The 22,005-nt window shown below is 42.3% G+C and overlaps 1 protein-coding gene across 1 annotated transcript in view; it reads right to left on the minus strand.

Annotated features, from left to right (window-relative positions):
• FBN1 (fibrillin 1) overlaps nt 1-22,005 on the minus strand; it is a 222,989-nt gene that overhangs the window by 39,332 nt on the left and 161,652 nt on the right. The window contains exons 32-44 of the mRNA XM_088025122.1: nt 20,295-20,417; nt 20,032-20,154; nt 18,777-18,902; nt 16,874-16,996; nt 14,924-15,046; nt 14,460-14,624; nt 11,824-11,892; nt 11,602-11,727; nt 10,258-10,380; nt 9,480-9,638; nt 6,733-6,804; nt 3,155-3,280; nt 166-288 (exon numbers count right to left, since the gene is read on the minus strand). Coding sequence (XP_087881248.1) covers nt 166-288; nt 3,155-3,280; nt 6,733-6,804; nt 9,480-9,638; nt 10,258-10,380; nt 11,602-11,727; nt 11,824-11,892; nt 14,460-14,624; nt 14,924-15,046; nt 16,874-16,996; nt 18,777-18,902; nt 20,032-20,154; nt 20,295-20,417 — 1,581 coding nt within the window. The remainder of the gene's footprint in view (nt 1-165; nt 289-3,154; nt 3,281-6,732; nt 6,805-9,479; nt 9,639-10,257; nt 10,381-11,601; nt 11,728-11,823; nt 11,893-14,459; nt 14,625-14,923; nt 15,047-16,873; nt 16,997-18,776; nt 18,903-20,031; nt 20,155-20,294; nt 20,418-22,005) is intronic.

A 22,005-nucleotide genomic window follows, 5' to 3' on the forward strand; every position in this document is an offset into this window, starting at 1 on the left:
ACATTTCAACAATTTTCTTTTTGCTAGTCTAGCTACTAGAACTCAGCAGTCCAAACCATAACTCACGTACTCTTCAACCTGACCTTCTCAAAAACAGCCAGCTACAGGAAGCAGGATGAAGCCCGGCCATCGGCGGGCCCAGGCAGCCGGCGGGGGGTCACTCACCATTGCACTGGCCGGTGGAGGTGAAGCGGTAGCCAGGCTTGCAGTCACAGCGGAAGCTGCCCGCCGTGTTGATGCACTCGGCATTGCGCTGGCACACAGGGCCATTCTGACACTCGTCGATATCTCCAAACAGAAGAGAATGTCATTAGAAGGAGAACAGAATGGGGGGTCGAGGTGACAAAGCCTCTCACAGAAAACGGATTTCTACTTTCTTATTTTGATCAGTTCTATTGAACAGACAAGGGAACACTGGAGACTTATTTTCTAGTTTTCCCGCTTTGCTAATATTTTTCATAAATGTGAGTACTTTGTTTATGACCACATATGGACTCTAATAATGCTGTGTCTAAAAAAAAAAAAAGTCATGAAACTCAGCTGCTAGGATCAGGACTTGGCATGGTCTAGACTAAATATCCTAGGAAATATCATATTTTGCTCAAAGACCCCAAGGGTTTTATGATTCTATCAGGTTGCTTTTGTCCACAAGGTTCTAGGTTCTGTAAGCAAGGCATCTCAAGATTTCGTGCACATATGAGTCACTTGGGATCTTGCTGAAAGATCTGATTCAGCGTGTCTGGGGGATGACTTGGGATGCTACATTTCCAATAAGCTTGCAAGTGATGCTGGTGCTGCTGATCCACAGGCAGTGTGTTGAACTACAGGGCTGTAGAGGCTCCTGCTTAAATTACTGCCACATGGCAGTCAAATCGAGGAAACTTAATATGAGAGGCCGCACATAAAACTACTGAGAACAACCCAGCTCTATCAAAGAAAAGAATAAATGGGCACTGTGTGCTTCAGAGCTTTGACTATACTCAGGGGGTTATTTGCCTATCTTTTCTTTTCTTTCTTTTTTTTTTTTTTTAAACCAGGTAGCAAAGATAGTTCAAATTCATGGCATTGTGAAAGTTACTGCATAGTCCAGGCTATGCCATGGGGCACAATACATGTTTCCTGCCCCTGCTCCTATGAAACCATCTAACCCAGGCTAAGTCTAGGAAACAGAATAGCCTAGAACACAGGCAGAAGCTGGCACTTAGCACCAGTACTGGGGTTTTACAAAGTGGGCTCAGCCAAAGAAGTTCCCACAAGGGGGCGGCAAATACAGCAACCTATGCCTCACAGGTGTATGCTTTTGTGCCTGGAAACCTCAGGACGACTGTTCGTCAGTGGCGGGGTTCTGTCTAATGTGGGGTGGGGTGTGCCTCTCTGGGCAACAGCAGAAGTATGCCTGCCTTGGGTTACAATGGACCCAAGACCAGCACCACCTCACTGAGCAGGTCTGCCCTGGTCTTAGGAGCATACAGAAACATAGAGGTAGCCAGTCTCTGGAGAAGCCAAATGGTATCACAGACAAGCATTTCTATGGAGCGTCAGATGACTTGCTTGGGATTATATGCACACTTGGGGAGAATGGATGCATGGATGTTCCCTAAATCCCTTCTGGAATCCATTCTAATTTCAGTGTTACTGAGGTGTGTATGAAATCAACCGTTGTTTTCTGATTCTGAGAGCTAAGAGTGTGCTGGGAAGTGGTTGGCCCTGGATGAAACATTCACCCTGTTGATGGATATCCTGTGAAATGGAACCCAAAAGTTGGAATGCTTTGTAATCGCAATATCTACTGACTGTTACCTTGACAGCAAAGTGCTGTATGTTGGTACAAGTGAGGGTTTTCAGTCTCAGGTGATAGCAAGGGCTAGTTTGACTTGGCAGTCATGGGGAGCCATGCCTATAGGTTTGGGACCTCTAAAAGGAAGAGAACAAAGGAGGCCCGAGGAAGGGGGCAGGCATCCTAGGCAGGTATGAAAGAGGGAAGACTGGCTATGAGGAAGACAGCCAATGTTAGATTATCTGCTCATCTGCTGTGGGCTCCTTTCTTTTCTTCTGCATCACGCTTCCTCTCGTTCTTCCTCTCCAGACACCTGATCCTTGATGGCCTTCCAAAGCACAGGGGCCAGGGCCAAGGCCTGAGATGACTATCTCCTGAGGAAGGCTCTGAATGGCTCTCACCCCATTCCCTGCCCCCGCCAACCACAGCAGGCAGAATCAGGGACTTGTGCCCACTTGGCCACCGTAACTGAAAGCCTGGTGAGGCTGGAGAATTTAACAAGCATGTGCTGAGGACCATAACTTTACTCATGGGCTGTGAGTTTGTCCCTAGTTTAGGGGGGAAAGAAAAGGTTTTTAACATTAAAATGTTGACATATGCGCTCTAACACATGCAGTAAGGGGTAATAACCCTCTCTGACATGAACAAAAACTCTGCAAGAGGCCCTAAGTTTAAGTATTAAATAGACAATTATTCCAGCTATCCGAGGGCACATGGTATATTTAATAACCAGTAATGTCCCTTTTACTAAAATGTAAAAGTACACTATCTTCCCCAGATGTAGGAAAAATATGAAGTGCTGTGAGGAATGCACAGAATCACAGTACATCCACATGGCAAGGGGAGGTAATTTGAAAATGAAAAAAGGACCACTTGCACACAGGCCAACATTCTTCATATAAAATCGAATTTGCTGTTCTTGCCATTTGGAATTCTCTCATGCATTTGGAATATTTGCATTAACCTTGTTTTCACTTGGGAGTAGCACAGGCTCCGAGTGGAAGAGAGCACTAATTTTGAGATTCAAGTAAAGATGACCGCCCACCACCCATCCTCACTTTCAAGCAGTGTGAAACAAAAGCAATCTATGTGACACACCCAGGAACTCAAGGCTTTCTTATATCAGCTGGGAAATCTAATACATTTTGTGTCGGGGAGGGGGGTTGGGCAGGGCTAGGGAATGTTCGTCCTGCTTTTTCCACGGGGAGTTAGGGAATTTTTTTGCATGAAAAAGTGATGTTCCGCATGGTGCCCTACACTATTGCTAGAGCTTGATGGATTTCTGAAATTCCAATGTTGTGAAATTGGCCAAGTCTATGTGGGCAAGTAGCTCGCCAGTTGGCTCATTTCTGGACATGATATAGTAACATCACTTACCTTCACAAACCAACAACTTGTCATTATAGAAGAAGCCCACTGGACATTCACATCTGAAGCTGCCAACCATGTTGATACACACTCCATTTTCACAGACCCCTGGGATCTCCCGGCATTCGTCAATATCTGGAAGCAGAGCAGCCCCGCATGAGTGACGGCGTGGTGTGTGATCTTTGTGCAGGGTAAATGGGTGCTGAAAGCCAGCAGCTTCTAACTCAGTGTTTACATAAGGTCCAAAACCAAAACAGAGAAAGTGCATGGGTGTTTGGGGGGGCGGTGTTAGGGTGGTGGTGATGGAAATGGGGGATGTCAGTCAATATCAAATCGAAATAATAAACCGCTTTTCAGACACTCTGGATTTAGTACCCGGATGTAGCATCTGTCTTTTTGGTTTTGTTTCAGAACATCAGCTTTGTCCAGGTAGGGGCCATCTTGGTACCCACTGGGCACTATGTACCAGATGAGTAGAATAAAGGGACCTCTGAGAATAAGTGGCCTCTCTGCCCAAAGTGTGTGGTGGGGTTTGACTACCATGGGAAAGGAGAGCTGGTGAAGCACAGAGGAGCCCATGGTCATAGACAACTTGGATCTTTCAATTTCCCCTTCAACACCCCCTTCCTCCTTCACGTGGCTTTGAAAAGTGGGTAAGTTATGTCTGGGAGTGTAAGCTGGGCCCATGGTGACTGTGGGGGCCAGCACTGAGGAAGGACTGTTGCTGTTGCCACAGATTGTGGCTTCCGAAGGCCAGGGGCTGGGGCTGGCTGGGGCACCACTGTTTTACCAGTCCCTAGCATGCCACTGGAGTCAATTAAAATGTGGTAAATTAAGAACCAGTATCTGGAAGTTGGATTGGTGAGCACTAAAACCAGACCAAAGTAGGAATGACAGCAGAGCCAGAACACAGGCGGCTTTTAAAGCAGGGCTGGCCTGCTGATGAGGAGGCCTTGTGGGCAGGTCTCACCTCCTCACGGGCGTGGTGGTCCACTCTCTGTCTGACCTGCTCTCAACTCCCAACCACTCAGTGTCTTCAAGGATTATAGTAGTAGGAGTGTTAACAGGGTCTCACTTGCTGTATATCTGGCCTATTTCTCAGCATTCGTCCTGGATTTACTCACTGAATCATCACAACCACTCTATGAGATGGTCTCCAGGTACTGTGACTACTCCCATCACTGTGCAGATGATGGAACTGGGGCCAAGCCGGCCGACGGAACTTGCCAGAGATCACACGGCTAAGAAGAGGCAGAGTCAGGATCTGATACCAGGAGTCTGCTAACAGGCTATCCTGCCTCCCTCAGGCTTCTCCACATCACAGTTTCACAAAACCATAACTGAATTACTTATCCTGGAGAAACCCTCCACCACCACCCCTTGCTAGCGTTTCACAAAACACTTCAGAAGCTGGGAGGGGATGTAAAGCTCTGGTCTTCCCAATCCACCAGGTATCTGTTACCAGGCTGTTGAGGTAGTTCCGTTGACATATTATAGTCAGGAGCCTCTACAGGGATCTCTGTTTGCCTGAGTCATCAGAAGACGGCCACATTGTACGTGGAGCCTACAAGAGCTATCAGAGTTCCAGAATAATCATACTCTAAAGCCAGCCTGCTTTGAAGGAGAAATTTGACAGACCACAGCCTTATTTTAGACCCTTTTCTAAAGGGTTTGATATTGTTTGAAGGCAAACTGATCTCTTTAATAGAAAAAACAGCTTAGTGTATATTCTTATTTTGAATAGAGGTGATTATGTTTTTGGATTTTTCACACATTTGCCATTCATCTTCTTAAAAGGTTATGCAAAGTAACATCACAACTGTGTGCTATCAGCAAACAAACAAACAAAAAAACCAATTCAGATGACATTCTTTTAGTTCAAACATGAAACATTATATTCACATTCATTTATTTTAAATACAAGTGATGTATTATCAAGTTTAACAATAACAGACTGGGTCAAATTTCTAGCCATTGTTAGGCATGAAATAGCAAAAGGATATATTAAAAATTGTATTTTCTTTTCCTGTCTGGATTTCATTTGAACTTCAACTTGGAGAAGTTTATATTTTAAGACAAGATTAATAAACTTGCTATAGTTTTAACCCCATACGAAATGGGTTCTATATGCCAACAATCTTAAGACCTTTCAGAAGGAGAGCATAAAGCTCAAATAAAACAAAGTTTCTCAGTCATCTAAATATTTTGTCACGGTGGAATTTGGTAACAATAAGTATATTGCTAACTATCACATTTCCAGCTTTCAAGAGCTTGAGGCAAAGCAAGCTGTGAGTCAGGACTGGATTTGGGTCCCGGCTCTGTTATTAATTAGCTGGGTGACCTCGGCCGAGTCCCTTCCCCTCTCTGGGCCTCTGTCCCCTCAGCTGTAAAGCAATGCATTTGGACTACATGATGTCTGAGACGTCTCCAGCTTGACTGGTGGACAATGTTGATGCTGTTTCAAATATTTGCCCGCTGCCAACCTTGGAGGCCAGGCCTTGCTGTGGGACACGCCTGGTCTATCCATGGAGAACCCTTACTATTAAAGACCACTTATCTTTGGATCAGAGATTCAAGGGAGATGAAAAGATCTGTTTTGGGAAAGGGAAAAACAAAGCAGTGAGGGCCAGGTGTTTCATGCCAATGTCATTTAGCAGCTTTTCCTTCCAAACCATGAAGTTTCTTTGGACGTTGACTAGACTGTGGAGCCATATGGATTTGGCACTAAGGGAGTCAGGCTGATTGCTGGACCAGACCCTTGTTTTCTTAAACGAGGTCATTGGAAAGGCTGATGTGGATTTCAGTTTACTTATTAGGAATATGGTGGAACAAAGCAAGAGGTGATGTTTGCTACTAGACACAATTGCTCAGACTTAGGAGGGGCATCTAAGGATGCATATAAATCACACTGGGGAAAGAGTCTGAGAATGCAATAACTTTCCATCTACTTTTATGTTATTTGCTTTTAAACCACAAAGGCCTTGCCGACATTGGCTGAACACTTGCAATACTTCTGAATCTTGCACAAGCATCTCTAGTGCCCTAGTGGTCTCTGCTCCAGTTACCAGACAGGGCCTCCGATTGGAAAGATTTTTTTCTTTTTTTCACATCTGAAATTCCCAAAGCAGATGATGACCTGAGGAGATTCCATGTGAGATAAAACTGGATCCCCAAAAGGGCTTTATGTGAATAACCTACACATAAAGATCGGTATGAAAAGTCATATTACACTCATGTCTTAGTCAGAAGGAAAGATCGGGAAATAGAGTCAAATCAAACGTCAACTGGCCCCACTCCCAGAATCTCTCTTTGTTGATGCCTAGGGTTGGTTTAACTAGGCTTGACTGTAATTTTGTGAGAAGCTTTCCAGCCCCCTTAATCACGAGCAACAAATGTTGCTGCCAAGTTTGCACTTTGTTTCAAACTAAGAATCAGTGTTTCAATAAAGCTAAATGGCATTGTTTAACTATTTTTTCCTTCTAAGAAAAAAAGAAAAAAAAAGCAAACTGAGAAAATAAAGGTGTGTATTCCCTTTCTTAAACACAAAGGCAAAACCAGGAAATTCCAACAATGGCACCATAACTCACCAACAGGTAACCCGGTATAAATGTCAATGACGAAGCCCGGCCTTTGACTTCCGCAAAGTGTAGCAAATTCATCTGCAATGATTAAACAAAGATGGGGAGAGGGGGCGAGAATAAGGGTCAGCAAAGAGCGATGACTGGGCTGAAAGAACTTACTTCGTAAACGTCTTCAAAAATATTTATCTGTATTTTGAGGAATTTAAAATAAATAAATCTGAAAGTTCCCCAGATGTTGTAACCTTGCCCTTAAGGCAAACACTGAATGAAAAGTGAGCTCATGTTGACGTATTACTGAAGAAGAAGCAGAGGTCTCTTTTGTATACGCATTTGTATGAGTTTGCCTGTAGGAATTTGGGTTTCTAGAAGGATGTTGTTTAGCTCTGAACCCAGGGACTGGCAAGAGTGTCTCTTTCCACTCACATTAAGGGATCTAGGATTTGAGGAATGCTTACAAAAGCCATTTCCTCAGTAGATTGGGGGAGACCATAGCAAATCTAGCCAAGTTCTTGACATCAGGTCTATTAATGACTAATTCAGTTCAAACAACCAACTTATGTCATGACTTCAATTTGGGGAGCTGGATTTCGTTTGCTGCAGCTCTCTCGTTCTTTCTCCCTCCCTCCCCCGACCCTCTATCTTCCTCTCATGCGCCCAAATTTGTCAAAGTTGATAATAAAGGATGAATGAAGTGTCATCTGCAGTTCCTTTTAACTCCGAGGTCCTGTAATTGCAGAACCTAACTATAACTGATAGAGCATGGCTTCCATCTAAGCTCAAGGTGGCCATTGCGCTATTTGTCAAACACACTGAAAATTATAAAAGGTTTCTGGAAGTATTTTAATCAAAATGTAGCATGTTCTTCCCCTAGGGCTTTATTTCCTTGATATCTGAGTGCCTGCTTCTAACAAGTATAGTATCAGCTGACACCGGTCACCCAGAAAAATTTCAGGAATCTCAAAACGTGTGCAGACTATATACCTAATGAAAAGCCATGACTAGATTTGGCCAAGACTCAAGATGAAGAAGAAATCTTGCATTTTATATTTAGAATACTTAAGTTCTTAAAAACTCAGATATCTCTGAAAGTAAATGGTAGTCTTTATTAGGGGTTTCCAAGGCAGTTTGTAGGGGAACAATGATCCATTAAGATTAAAAAAAAAAATACTAAGATTTCTATTTCTCTTTGCAAAATCTAATTTAAAAAATTTTGTGCATATTTTCTAATAGAACACTTTGTGAAAATAACAAATGCAATAATAAATGCATTTTTTGATCTAATTGAAAAAATATATAAGACATACATACATGGAGTACACACCAAGTACATGTAACCTCCAGCTTTTTTACTGATAGGTATGTGTAATCAAAAGATTTGAAACCCATTGGTCAAAAGCAGGGGTTAGCAATTTTTTTCTTAAAGGGCTAAAGAGTAAATATTTTAGTTTTTGCAGGTTGTGCAGTCTCTATTAAAATTCCTGAACTATTCCATGAAAGCAGCCATAGAAAATAAGTAAACAAATTAGTATGGCTGTGTTCTACTGTAATTTTATTTACAGACATGAAAATTTGAAGTTCGTATGCTTTTCAGGTCATGACCTACAATTCTTTTGATATTTTCCAACCATTTTAAAAATGTAAAAACCATTCTTAGCTTTTGGGCCATACAAAAATTGGTGGTGGGCTGGATTTGGTCCACGGGCTATAGTTTGCCAACCCCTGGTCTAGAGACATCTTGCAGACTGGAGGTAATTCTTGGTAATTCTGAGTGACGATGATTACATTATTTCTGGAGTAAACAATGGACAAACTGATATATTTCACTAAAAAAGAATATTCTGTTTTATGCATTGTCAGATAACACCAGACAAGAGATTTAATATCTTTCAGATCAATGTGGGGAATGGAGTAGGTACTACAGAATGTTCTAATCAATACCTACATCACAGTTCATTCACTCTAACTGATGATGTCATCATTTACCAGCTGATATAAGAACCATGCACCAATTCGCTTCATTTACTCCAAGGACATGGGTTAGACTTTTTTTAAAACAAATAACATCATATAGATTTTTCTCTATGAGGATATAAGAAAAAATTTCTCTCAAGAAGAGTTGTGCTTTCGCATGGTGTTAGGTTTGCTTTATAGTCATTGAGACTCTTAGACTTGATTATCACTCCCTTTTAATATGAGCTGCTAGGAAGTTTGGAGCCAAACTTATTGCTCATCTTTGGCAAGTGTGTAGAAATTCCCAGCTTGGATTTCTGCATATTAGCCTCGCTCCTTGCTCCAAGTTTCTTACCCTTGTTTGCCATTTGCCTTAGGCCTTCTTATTTTACATTCAAATCTTTGTGGGCTGCCTTAAATTCTTTTTGGAACAAGACCAGTTACAAATAAGTAAGAATAATAGGAATATGGCTCACCTATCTGTCATATTGCTTCGCCTAATGTTTCCAGTCTTTTAGCTACATGGTGAACACCATAATAATTACAATGTTTATATTTTTATGATATGCTGAGTCTCTAAGTCTGGTGAATGAACTAGTGTACAAGTTAGAAAGTGTGTTCTGTGACTCAATTTTCAGCCGGAAGGACCAGAATCAACTGGGAGTTTAAACATTCGCCTCTGTGAGTGAATCTTTGCTTAGGAGGATAAACAATGAACCCTTCTGTTCCCTTGTTGAGACTCATTTCCCCAACAGCCCATGCATAATTTATCAACCTATGTTTTTGGCAATGGTGCAACTCACCTGTGCTTGGGATGGGACACTGTTCACAGGGCTTATTCCAGGCCCGGCCAATGTTGTAGGAACAACAGCACATCTTCTTGGTCATATTGAACAAAAGTTCTCCGTCACAGGTCTGGTTGTCAGCATAATAGTTTCTGTAGCACAAACTTCTTCTCATATCTAGAGGGAAGCAGTTGGTGATGTCGCAGGGAGAGCACGACAGATTTCTAAGGGGATACTCAAGGAGTGCACTTCTTTTGGATTTTATTGCAACTTGCAGGAATAGCCTGCTCTTACACAATTTTCTATCCACATATGCTGCTCTCAGAAAGGGAACTTTGAGAAATGCACTCCCTGGTATTTTGTGCCACAGAACGAAGTCATTATAGAGCCGCAGCATTAATAAACTTTACACGACTCTCCACCCAGTCTCTTAGTAACAATTCTCCACTGCTATTTGGCAGCAATTTTCTCATTTCCGACTCATGATGTTTTAATACTGTAGGTCAGTGCTGTAAATATAATTGTATAAAGATACACCCAAAGTCAAACAAAAGAAGTACTATGAAACTGTTGTTTGGGATTTTCCAACATTACATTTTAGAGAAAACTCCCAACCACCCACACAAGGTGGGGAAGAAAGGCCAAGCTTATGGTTTACAAGGGAGGAGGCTTTCACAAAGATAGTGAAAGGGTGGCAGGCAGCACTCGGTCTGATGAGTAACGTAACACTAAGGACCAACTGCTGGTCTTGCAGATGAGGACCAAGCTTGCGTGGTTCAGGAAAGCCTGGACTTACCCATGCAATTATTTCCCCCATTCACTTGCATGTAGTCTGGAGGGCAGATACAGGTGTAGTTGCCGACAGTGTTGTAACATGTTCCTGGACCACAAATTCCGGGGGTTTCACATTCATTCACGTCTGGAATCCAAAGAGAAAATGGCATGTGAATAGGAAAACTTTACTCTGTTTTCCGCCTGAGACTCAGTGTCCCTATAAATGCTGACAATGGTGGAGAAAATCCACAGGGGCACTTGGAAATCTGGATGAGAAAAATAGATGTTTAATTCATCAGTGTCCTTGGTCTATGCTCATGTGTGTGTTTGCAGGAAAGGAAGTTCTGGAAAAAGAGGTTTTGCCTTCTGATATGAGTTCCTACTAAATGAGTCCATAACATCCTCAAAGGCATGCAAAGATGAAAAGGCAGACAAATTATAATTCTCAACTATCCTTCAGAAAGACAGCTAATACTTTATATATTCTCAAAACTGATGGAAGGATAGGATATACCTTGAAGCCATCAACCACTGGCTTCATGAATCTGCACTGGTAAGGTAGTATGGAGGTAGGTATTTCACACCTCTATCCCCATTTTCAAACATAGGGGTTGATTCTAATCTTTGTTCATTCCAGGGGTCTTAGAGCTGTGTCATAGAGCTCAACTATATGTCATATACTCAACTAATACCCAGTGAGGTTGCCACTTACCGAGGTCACCTATTAAGCCTTTTGGAGATCCGAAGGAATATTTCTCCTCCAGGATACAAGGAGTTATCTTCCCTAACTAGTTGTGTGACTCCTGCATATAGAACATATAGAAGAAAACCATCTCTCCCACCCTGGTCTATGGTCCAAGTGCTCTGAAAGCCAAAAGTGGTCAATGTCCCCATTTTTCCAATAACACAGGAGGAACAGGAGTTATCACTTCCATCATAAAACCAAAGAGGCTGTCTTTTTAAGGGAAGCTCATTTCGTTGCATTAGTACAGATGATAAATGGTGAAGAACAGGAAGAAGAGGAACTAAGAACCTCCCAGAATACAGAAGTCACTGAAATGAGTCCTTTGCCACTCTAATAGAAATGGCTTTTCTAAAGTGCCCAGAAAACTGCAGACATAAGTGAGACTATGGCCCAAGATAATAAAACTCCACTTTTCTTAGAAAAAGAGGAAGATTTGGGATGTATAGGAAATGACAGCATGTCAGTAACGATGCAAGCTGCCCCTTGTGCAGCTAGTTATGTTCATGTCTAGACCATGGTGCTATATTGCCAAATTCTTAGTTTTACTGGTGATTCTATGCTGGTTTTTGGGGTCAGGTCTTAATAGTTGAAAGAACTCATCATCCTATCAGGACCACTTACCATCACACACTCGGGTATCTTCGTTCAGGTAGTAACCAGTTGGACAGCGGCACTGGAAACTGCCAAATGTGTTGATACATTTCCCGCCTTGGCACAACCCCGGGAGTTCCTGGCATTCATCAATGTCTATCACAATGAAAACAACGGCATTTCTTCAGCATTGTCAATAAACCCGAGGAAGTTCAAAATGTGCATACTTGAAGATCAAGGATACAGAATTACCTTCCAATATAACAGTGATGGGATTGGGCCGAAAACCTTCTCCTCCAGGACAAAGAATTTTGTACTCAGCTATTGAAACAAAAAACCAAATTGAGTTCTTTTGAATCGAAAACTTCTAGAAGTAGTGTTCTCAAGAGAAAGACTGACGTATCCAAATGAAAATATTCATTTTTAGGAATCTTTAGCACTTACCCCACCCATCTTACAAGTTAACAACTTTGTGTATACGTGTTATTTTCAAATGGCTTTTACTATGTGCGCCAAATAAGGGTCAGCCCACTGTCCCTAGTCTTTGGACCCCCCCCCCCCACTTACTCTCTTGGCCTCGTGTTCTTGGGAACTATTTTATTTCCTATCGCTGTCACTATTTCTTTGTAAAGATTTTCTTCCCCTTTTTATTTTCTAACAAACTCCCCCATTTTTATGTTTTGTTCAGCTTTACTTCTTCTGTAAGGCTGTAATTCCTTTCTTTTTTTTTTTTTAAAGATTTTATTTATTTATTTGACAGAGAGAGACACAGTGAGAGAGGGAACACAAGCAGGAGGAGTGGGAGAGGGAGAAGCGAAGCAGGCTTCCCGCGGAGCAGGGAGCCCGATGTGGGGCTCGATCCCAAGACCCTGGGATCATGACCTGAGCCGAAGGCAGACACTTAACGACTGAGCCACCCAGGCGCCCCTGTAATTCCTTTCTTAATAACGTTAATCGGCCTGTCTCCAAAACCCTTTCCGAACAGAAGCTTAGGAAAAGCTGTTCTTTCTTGGTTCCCATCCCACTTTTCTTTCTTTTTTTTTTTTTTAAGATTTTATTTATTTGTTAGAGAGAGACAGAGAGAGAACACAAACTGGGGAGAGGGGCAGAGGGAGAAGCAGGGGGTCCAGCTGAGCAAGGACCCCAATGTGGGGCTCAACCCCAGGACCCTGGGATCATGACCTGAACCGAAGGCAAATGCTTAACCAACTGAGCCACCCAGGCGCCCCTCCCATCCCACTTTACTCTTTAATGCCTAGAGATCTTTCTTGCTCCTCTGTTTCTATGGAGGGCAGTGCTGATTCCCCTGGTTTCCTAAACCAACTTTGTACAGCGTCCTTTGATTCCCTCCATTAATTCTGTCATTCAAGTATTTCACGCAAAAACATTTTTTTTCGGTGCCATGCACCAGTGGTGTGATACATACAGGAACACGTGAATAAGAATGAACCTAATCTGCTGTGTCTTCCTGGTGAGCTTCGATAAGAATCAGCTCTTTGATAATCATCATGGTCTTTCCAAATCTGATAATCCCTCTCCTGGCTTTCTGAAATACTATGTGCGTATGCCTAAATGTATACATGTATATATTCCAGTTCTAGCTCTGATCCAGTTTGGGGTAGTATGGACCTCTACTGCTTTGCCAATCATTATTAATCAATAGAGCTGACTCTCCTACTTAAATATCTTGGCTTGCTTCTTTCAACATCAATGAAATTAACTATCTCCCTCTTTCTTTTGTTCTTTCCTCCCCTTCCTGCAAACATCCACTCTTTCAGGTCACACCCTTCCTTCAAGGACAATTAAAAAAACACCCAAAGTCATCACTACCTCTGCCATTCAGAACTGACTTCCCTTTCTTAAGAGAAGAGAGAAGGAGGTGCCTGCTAAGTAAGCATTCATCCCTGTACCCTCAATATCCTGGACATGAATGACTTCTTTTAATCCTATAAGGCATTATATGAATGAGGAAACTCAATCTTTCTAAGTAACTGGCCCAAAGTGACATGGGTGGTGGTTCCTAACTGGAACCAGGAGTGCTCCTTCTCATGCTCATGGCACTGTGTCTGTTCCTTTTTCCCTTATTGAGACCTACACTGAATTATAGCTTTTCTGTCTGGATCGCATTTTGCTAGACTGTACACTTCTGGAAGGCAGAACCTAGTCTAATTCATCTTTGCACACCCAAAGTATACACTCTAGGTACTCCGCAAATAATTTTAGAACAAGTGAATAAATGACCCTTCAGCAAGGAAAGAATCTGTACCTATCCCAATATACACTATTAACAGCACCACTAACCTTTGCCTAAGAAGCTCTATCTGACTCTGAATCCTGATACAGGACCCACTCAGAAAAATGAGAAGCTTTTTATATTTTTTAGAAGACTTATTTCTGTCCTTACAATCACATTCTAAAGCTTTAAGTCATATCACAAGAATAGAAATAGTCTTCCCTTTCATATTTACTTGACTAATTGCTTCTCTTTCACCCAGGGACACCCTAGTGTGTCCTAGAGATTTTGAAAACTAGCTAATAGATGACAGAAGAGATTAATCAATGTGTTCCTTGGAAGGTAAGCAAATATTCTATAAGTAACATAGCTGGAAAGTCTTCTTTAAAATAATGCTATCTACTTTCTACTCAGAAAGAAGTGAAATGTGGCCTGCCCCACCTGACCTTTTAGTACAAGCCAACTGGGGACACTTCTGACACCCAAATTGGGAGTGGGGTCCCTCAGCAGGGCTGAGAGTTTTGATCTCCCTTCCCCGACCAAAGAGTAGAGACTGGTGGCAACTCTCCCCCTCTGTGGTTTCCATCCTGTGGTCTAGAAAGGAGAGCTGGCCTGAGTGGGAGTAATAATAATGAACAGGAGGATGTATACTTACATGTGTTCACAGGAGGGCACAGCTCACAAGGAGTACCCCAGGCTTTCCCCAAAGAACAACAGCAGGAAGCCTTGGAGACACCAACTCCAATTTCATTGCTACAGGCTGTATCTCCGTTGTCTCCTCGAGGTCGAATATCCAGATAGCAATTCCCAGAGCGGGTATCTATTTACCATATATGAACAAAAGAGTGTCAGGAAGATTCTCTCGAGGTGAGGATTGAAAATTCAAATCCGTCTCAGAAACCGTTTAAAAACCATAATTTACTTCCTTAGGAAACTAAAAAGTGCCCAAACACATATACTGGGATTTTAACCTATAGAAAAAAATAACTGAGAGTATAAACCAGATTTAGGAAATGTTGAAATTTTTACATTATTACTTTTTTAAAATTTGAGAGTGGAATGTTCAAGGCTGCTTTAAAAATAAAAGTATATACTCTCTAAAAAGTTTTAAGTTCTTACCAACACAGCCAACTCGAGTTGGGTTCAGCTCAAAGTCAGGGGGACAATCGCAGGTATAGCTGCCTGGGGTGTTGACACAGTTCCCACTGATGCACGTGGTTGGATCCAGACACTCATTAACATCTAAAACCAAACAGCAAGGGGCACAATTATCAGCCAATGTGGGGGCAGACATCACCATAAAACGGTAGCATCGGGTCTGGGGCTCCCAACAAGAATTTTAAGAGTTACTAGTTATAATTACACCTAGAAATACACAGTCTTCCACTTCTGAAATAAAACCCCTCAGGAAGGAAATATGTCATAGTCTTTGGTCTTTTTCCCCTGGAACACATTTAGCATTCAAATTTGTCATCAGGAGAAAATATAACTTTGGAACTAGGAAAAATATTCCAGTCAAGGTAACTGAAAGCAAAACACTACTGTGACCTCGGTCAACCAAAAATTCAGACACAGGTTTTAAGAAAATATATTTAATACGTGTGGCTTGTTATTTCATCAAATTAGAGCAAGATGTCCCAGGGAACCCTTAGGAGCAGGCAACTTCTGCTGCTTCCCCAACTGGGCATGCTTGCCTTGGTGCAGCTGAGTGCACAGACACATGCACAAGGCTTAGCACGTTCCTACGAGCCGGCTAAGAGTCACTCTCCCATCACTGGTGCTGTGTGGAATATTTCCCTTTCAGTTTCTATTCCAAAAATATGTGCAGAATTCCAGATTTAGGACATGGGTTTTGGCACATTGCACACTGTGTAATCCTTTTGTCTGTTTTGAACACTCATGAAATACTCAAGAACAGACAAGCTGACTCAGAGAGAAGAGAATGGGGAATGAGGAGGATACCTTCTCCTTGGGTTTCCCTCCCACCCTCCCTTGGACCTCATAACCCTCCTGTAGGTTCCACTGCAGACAATTCATTTGTTCCGATTGCAAGTCCGAACTTAGTGGGACAGGGCAGACTAACAGGAAATGAGGTCAGACAGAATGATGCTGATGGTAATCTGGGGCGCTGAGGAAGGGTTACAGGCCACGGAGAGGCAACTTCATGAGGTGTGCTAGAGGCGCAGCTTGGTGTCATAATAGCTTTCAGGAAAAAAAAAAAAAAAAAAAAGGAGAAGAATGCCTGGGGAGGAGTACCCTGGTCCAAATTTATTTTAGGGAGGTGGTCGTGATGGTGGTAGTGGTGGTGGTCATAACCTGGAGAGCCACTGAATCATAGCTTGTTTAGGTAGCTGGAAAAAATACACTTTTCCCCCTGAAATCCTGGGCCTCTCCAGAAAGGAACATGTTTCCTCAATATCCTTGAATGGACGGGTGGCCTGGGAAAGAGAATTGTAAATGTCTTGCAGAGTCTTAACTCAGTGCCAAAGTGAACCAAGTGACAGTCTACTGAGGGCCTGTAGCTTTTCTCATTTTCTTTCTTATGCTCCCCACGAGTTCCTTGCTTCACAAGAAAACGATCTCCATGCTAGAAATTGGTAGGCGAGCTCTCTGTATCACATTCCCTGGTGACCACAGACAGGCCAGGGTGGCAAGGAGCAGGTGTTACAGTGGAGCAGTGCAAGGAGAAAACTCATGATCCCAGCGCAGCACATGGCCTTCAAAAGGAAACTCTCTGCAAATGTGCCTGAGGAGAAAAGGAATAGCTGGGAAGCCTAATAGCCAGCACGCCCCTGGAACCTTTTTCTGCAGCCATGAGCTTGACTGTGAGGCTACAGACCCTGCTCCTTCAACGGCCTGCCGCTCCTCCCTCTGCATCCTTACATGTAACCTGTGATTCCTATTGCTTCATCCCTACTTTTCTTTTGTGACTCTGAGTAGTCTTGCGGGGGGGGGGGGGGTGGTCCCAGTGAGGACCCAACAGCCAGGTCCCCAGGACAGCAGGGAGGCCCCAGCAGCCGGCTGCCCAGCACAGCAGGGAGGAGATTCCCATGCGGACGGCCGTCTTACCTGTGCAGTTCCCGCCACTTCGGTCCAGCTCGTAGCCTATCTCGCACTCACAACGGAACAGGCCGGGAAGGTTGTGGCAAGTTCCAAAAACACAAATGTTCGGAAGGGAGCACTCATCGATATCTTGGGGAGGGACGCAAAGGGGGAGAAAGGAAATTTATTTCTTTGCTAAAGGAACCGCCTAATGTCATCACCTGATGCTATTAAGAAAGTGAAGACGATCTGACCTCAATCCAGGCGCTTCTCCTCTCGCCTGGCAGACCCTCTGCCACGTAAGTGAAGCCTCTTAGGTGAGAACTCACTTGTTTTCAGCCCCCATTACATGCCAAGCAGTAGGCTAAGCGTTATATATGTAGAGTTTCTGGTATGTCACACAGGCCCATGTCCCTTTTGTGAAGTAAGAGTCCAAAAGGCTACCTGAGACCCAGTTCTTTGGTTGTTCTTATCTACACAGTCACTGTTTTTATCGTGGGTTAAAATTTTACAAACCACAAAGGCTTTGTGGTAACTTTTATAATCTGTTTTATCATCCTCTGTATCCCTAGAGCTACGTTGGGTGCTTGCTACTGTTGGCAGAGACACTTCTTTCAGGCCCCGCCCTCCCCCCCATGCTAACCTCCTGCTTGGGTAATTGACACGCAGACACACTGCAGCCTTGAAACTGGCTTTAAATAACCATAACCCCTCTGCCGGCAATGATTTATATTAAGAACAAACAAACAAACACAACCTTCCCTTATAGCATGAAGAAAAGCAAAACTCTGACTGTGACTATTTATGTTCCCAGAGGTGGCACAGTACCTGTTTTGGTTGGATGTTCAGAGTAACAAGAGTAAACAAGGCATTAGGCACAGGGTCCAGAGCATAATCTGGTTTCTTGCCTCAGAGGAATTTTATATCAAACTCTGCATAGTTAATATAAACTGTATAAAGAACACCTAATGGTTCCATAACAAAGAAAAGTATTTACATAGAACCCCATGAGAGAATTAGTATACATGTCATAGCTAAAGACTGATTTTGAGTTAATGTCCTATTAACAAGGAACAATTATTAGTTAAGACATTAATCAGGGTCTTGTTTAAACTTCTACGGTCAATGGTTATCATTTGTTTATTTCTACTGAAATCTTTTTAGTTCACTGTAGACACTAATTCTTCTCTGTGAGGGATAATGCACTTAAATCTGACAAGTGTGGGGAAAGAGAAGAACCTTGTGTTTCCTAGTGGGAGCCATCCTGAGCTAACAGGCTCCCAGGATTCTTCTTGTCTGACCAACACCTCAGGAAGACAGGGCCTTGTGCTGAGAGACAGCATGACATATAACATTATCCCTAGGGGCCCCCTACTGAATGGATTTGCAAAAGACTGTTCCATGTTCACATATATTAGATATTTAGAGACCATGTGAGACATGCCCAGTACATTATTCTACATATGGAGAAGATTATCTGCTCTGTTATTATTTTAAAGCTTTTATTTCTAGAAACCAAACCATAGCAGAGATTAAAAACATATTTAAAGAGAATCCTTCCATGGGACATGATCGGGGGATGCATACTTTGAGCTCCTTCCCCTAGCGATGGGGATAAACAGGTTGCACTGAACTAACCACACTTGGTTAGCCTCTCTCTCAGTTGGTCATAGGAATGACCAATGGGTGTACTCGTGCAGACCATCTGGCCAAGGTTGGATATGCAACTTGTGGCCAGATAGCTGAGATTTTTCTCTGCACAAAGAGAAATGGTCCAGCTGGAGACCCAGTACCTCCACAGACTGAACTGACCAGCTCAGATGTGAAGCCAAAACACACCTCAGCTAAAAAAAAAAAAAAATCAGGAATGTTTAAATAACCTAAGTTTGTCCGGCCCTGCAAGGGCCCCAGCAGCTTCCCCGTCAGTTACCTTCACAGGCTTTCCCATCAGCACTGGGCACAAAGCCCATGTCACATTCACAGCGGTATCCTCCCGGGGCATTCAGGCACTGGCCATTGCCACACAGATTCAGGTTCTCCGAGCACTCATCAAGATCTACAGCCAGAAAGACACACAAGTTACTCTTCCCCAGTTAGGAGCTTTCCAGTTCCTCAGATCTTTTATTATTTTTTTTATCACTGTCAACTTCCTGAGTGTAGCGGGGTCTCATCATAGTTTCTATCTGACACCTCTAAACCCATCCTTTCCTCTTCTTTAAATGTTAGTATTGAATAGTCCATGAATATGGGGTTCAGGTGCAGAATCCTGAGTGCTAAATTATCCCTAATGATGTAAAAGGAAGAATAAGTCAAATGAATCATTCAAATTAAGGCTTTCATGAGCAGGGTCGTGCATAGAAGGACATATGCATGACAGGAAATAACGTGCCGTGATTTGTGCCCATTTCTCAGGTTTCAGACTCGGCTCAGATGGGCAGCAAAGGACCTAGAACATCATCTATGGAGGAGGCCAAACATTCCTGTCTGCTCAATCTCTACTGAGCTTTGCTAATAACCACAGGCACTAAATATCAAACACACGAACCATATATACCTAATACATGAAACTCTGAATATTTTCTAAGGAGTAATGGGAGGTTTAGGATGACAAAACTTCACTGGGTTGGACAAAAACAACTTCAAATATGATAAACATTTTCAGCGAGTTGAAAAAGTTCCAGGTAAATCAACTGACTGGGCCTTAGTCTCCTTTATGTTTAAATGGCGTCTTGAGCAAAGTGCTCAGGATATACTAATGCTTTCAAGTCATATGAAATGGATCTCAATATCTTATCATGATCTAGAACGTCTGAATCCCTTTTCCTTACATAGCTTTCTACAGCAAGCTCACCCTTGGGCTTGGCGTAGAAAACAAGTCAACGGTGAGAAATAGGTACGAAAATATAAAGGCTAAGGATTATAAAAGGAAGTGTGATTTTTTTAAAGCAATGACATCCCTGGGTATGGTGATACCCAGATCAACTATTTAACTACATTTCGCTTCTGAGGTCTCCCTAATTGACGTGACTCCAAATTTCCATTCCACGGGGATGTAGTTTCAAATAACTAATCTTCTCTGTTAAAGGTTGACTATAATGGACCTGAAGAACTGATAGTCTGAAAGATGGTGAAACACCTGGCTTCTCTGATGGCCATTTATGCAGTGGTTCCCAGCACAAGCCTACCTGTACAAGTGAAGCCGTCACCCGTGTACCCTTCTTTACAGAGGCAGCGATACGAGCCCATGGTGTTCTTGCAGTCTGCATGTTGGCTGCACATGTGTGTTCCATTGGAGCATTCATCCAGATCTTATGGAAAATAGTCACATCATTATGAACAAAAAGCATCCCATTTAAAGTCAGTAGTATACACCTTTTTCTTTACAGAATTAATATTTTCACATTTACAATCTATGCAGCGCATGAGAAGCAATTATTTTTCAACCCACCGGTGCACTTAATGCCATCTCCAATCCATCCAGGGCTGCAGCTACACTTGAAGCTCCCTGCCGTGTTGGTACATACGGCATGTCTGTCGCAGTTGTGTGCTCCAATTTCACATTCATTGATGTCTGGAAAAATCACCAGTGGTTTAAAAAAGGTTTAGCATGGATGCCTTTTTGGTCTTTTAAATAACTTAGCAATAGCAACTAGCAACTTCGAAAGTTGACTCACTTTCACACTTTCCATAGTAGAATATAGATTGGTTTAGCATCCACATATATAACTCTACATACATTGAACAGCTTTAAATTTTAATTTATAAAGAAAGGACAAGATGATGCTACTTGCTATTATTAATTCTAATTATCTCTCATTATTTTAATGTCAGTGTCTGGTCACGGCAAAACAAAATGAACCTCTTTCCAGTTGAAGACCTTAAAAAGTAATTTGCCTAACGTTCTATGGCATTAACACGCATGGTCACATGTTTCTATTCCCAATATTTTTATTAATTCAACTATAGAGTAATGGTACACATTGTTAGCATATCTCATACAGACAAAGGAATACAATGTTGTTGGCATACTAGAAAACGTTTTCACTCATATGTTACAACACATGTATATATTTTATTCTTAAATGGAAATACTATATTATTTAATTATGCTTTATTTTTTATAAAAGTTTATTTTAGGCATTGCTAATTCAAACATTTATAGGGAATTTTCCTTAAGGCAGTGAGTGAATCATCTTTCCTCTAGCTTCTTAAGAGTTCTAGCACGTTGGAGACCCAAGCCTTCTTGTATATTTCATGTAAAACTCAAATCAATCCAATGGAGATTTTTCTGTAAAAGGAGTACCAGATTAAGGTCACATAACTGTCAAAAAGAGACAATAGGCCTAAAATGGAGTCACTTGTGCTAAGCCCCATATCAGCAAACCATGGCTTAATACCTAACTTAATTGCAGCCTCTTTCAGGAATGAGACTTTTAACCAGTCAATCTGGAAGTACCTGCTTGGCACTAAGAGGTAATCTACCTGATAGACCTCTTCTGTCCCCATAGGAAGATGACCTTGCCTGAAACAGCCTCCTCTTGCCTTGTTTCTCTCCCCCTTTCTACTGGAAAAGGCTTCCATTTTGTACAGCTCCTTGGAGCTCCTTTGTATTTGCCAGATGGGATGCTACTGGATGCATAAATCATGGAATAAAGCCAATAAGATCTTCAAATTTTACTCAGTTGAATTTCATTTTTTTAAATTTAATTTAATTATGTTATGTTAGTACCCATACAGTACATCAATAGCCAAACTGTGGAAAGAGCCGAGATGCCCTTCAACAGATGAATGGATAAAGAAGATGTGGTCCATATATATTATGGAATATTACTCAGCGATCAGAAAGGATGAATACCCAACTTTTACGTCAACATGGATGGGACTGGGGGAGATTACACTAAGTGAAATAAGTCAAGCACAGAAAGTCAGTTATCATATGGTTTCACTTATTTGTGGAACATAAGGAACAGCAGGGAGGACATTAGGAGAAGGAAGGGAAAAAGGAAGGGGGGGGGAATCGGAGGGGGAGAGGAACCATGAGAGACTATGGACTCCAAGAAACAAACTGAGGGTTTTAGAAGGGAAGGGAGTGGGGGGATGGGTTAGCCCGGTAATGGGTATTAAGGAGGGCACGTATTGCATGGAGCACTGAATTTCAT

This window comes from Eumetopias jubatus, unplaced genomic scaffold, assembly GCF_037043125.1.
Source record: "Eumetopias jubatus isolate StellerSeaLion01/CBP00866 unplaced genomic scaffold, mEumJub1_p1.0 scaffold_7, whole genome shotgun sequence".
Lineage (NCBI taxonomy): Eukaryota > Metazoa > Chordata > Mammalia > Carnivora > Otariidae > Eumetopias > Eumetopias jubatus.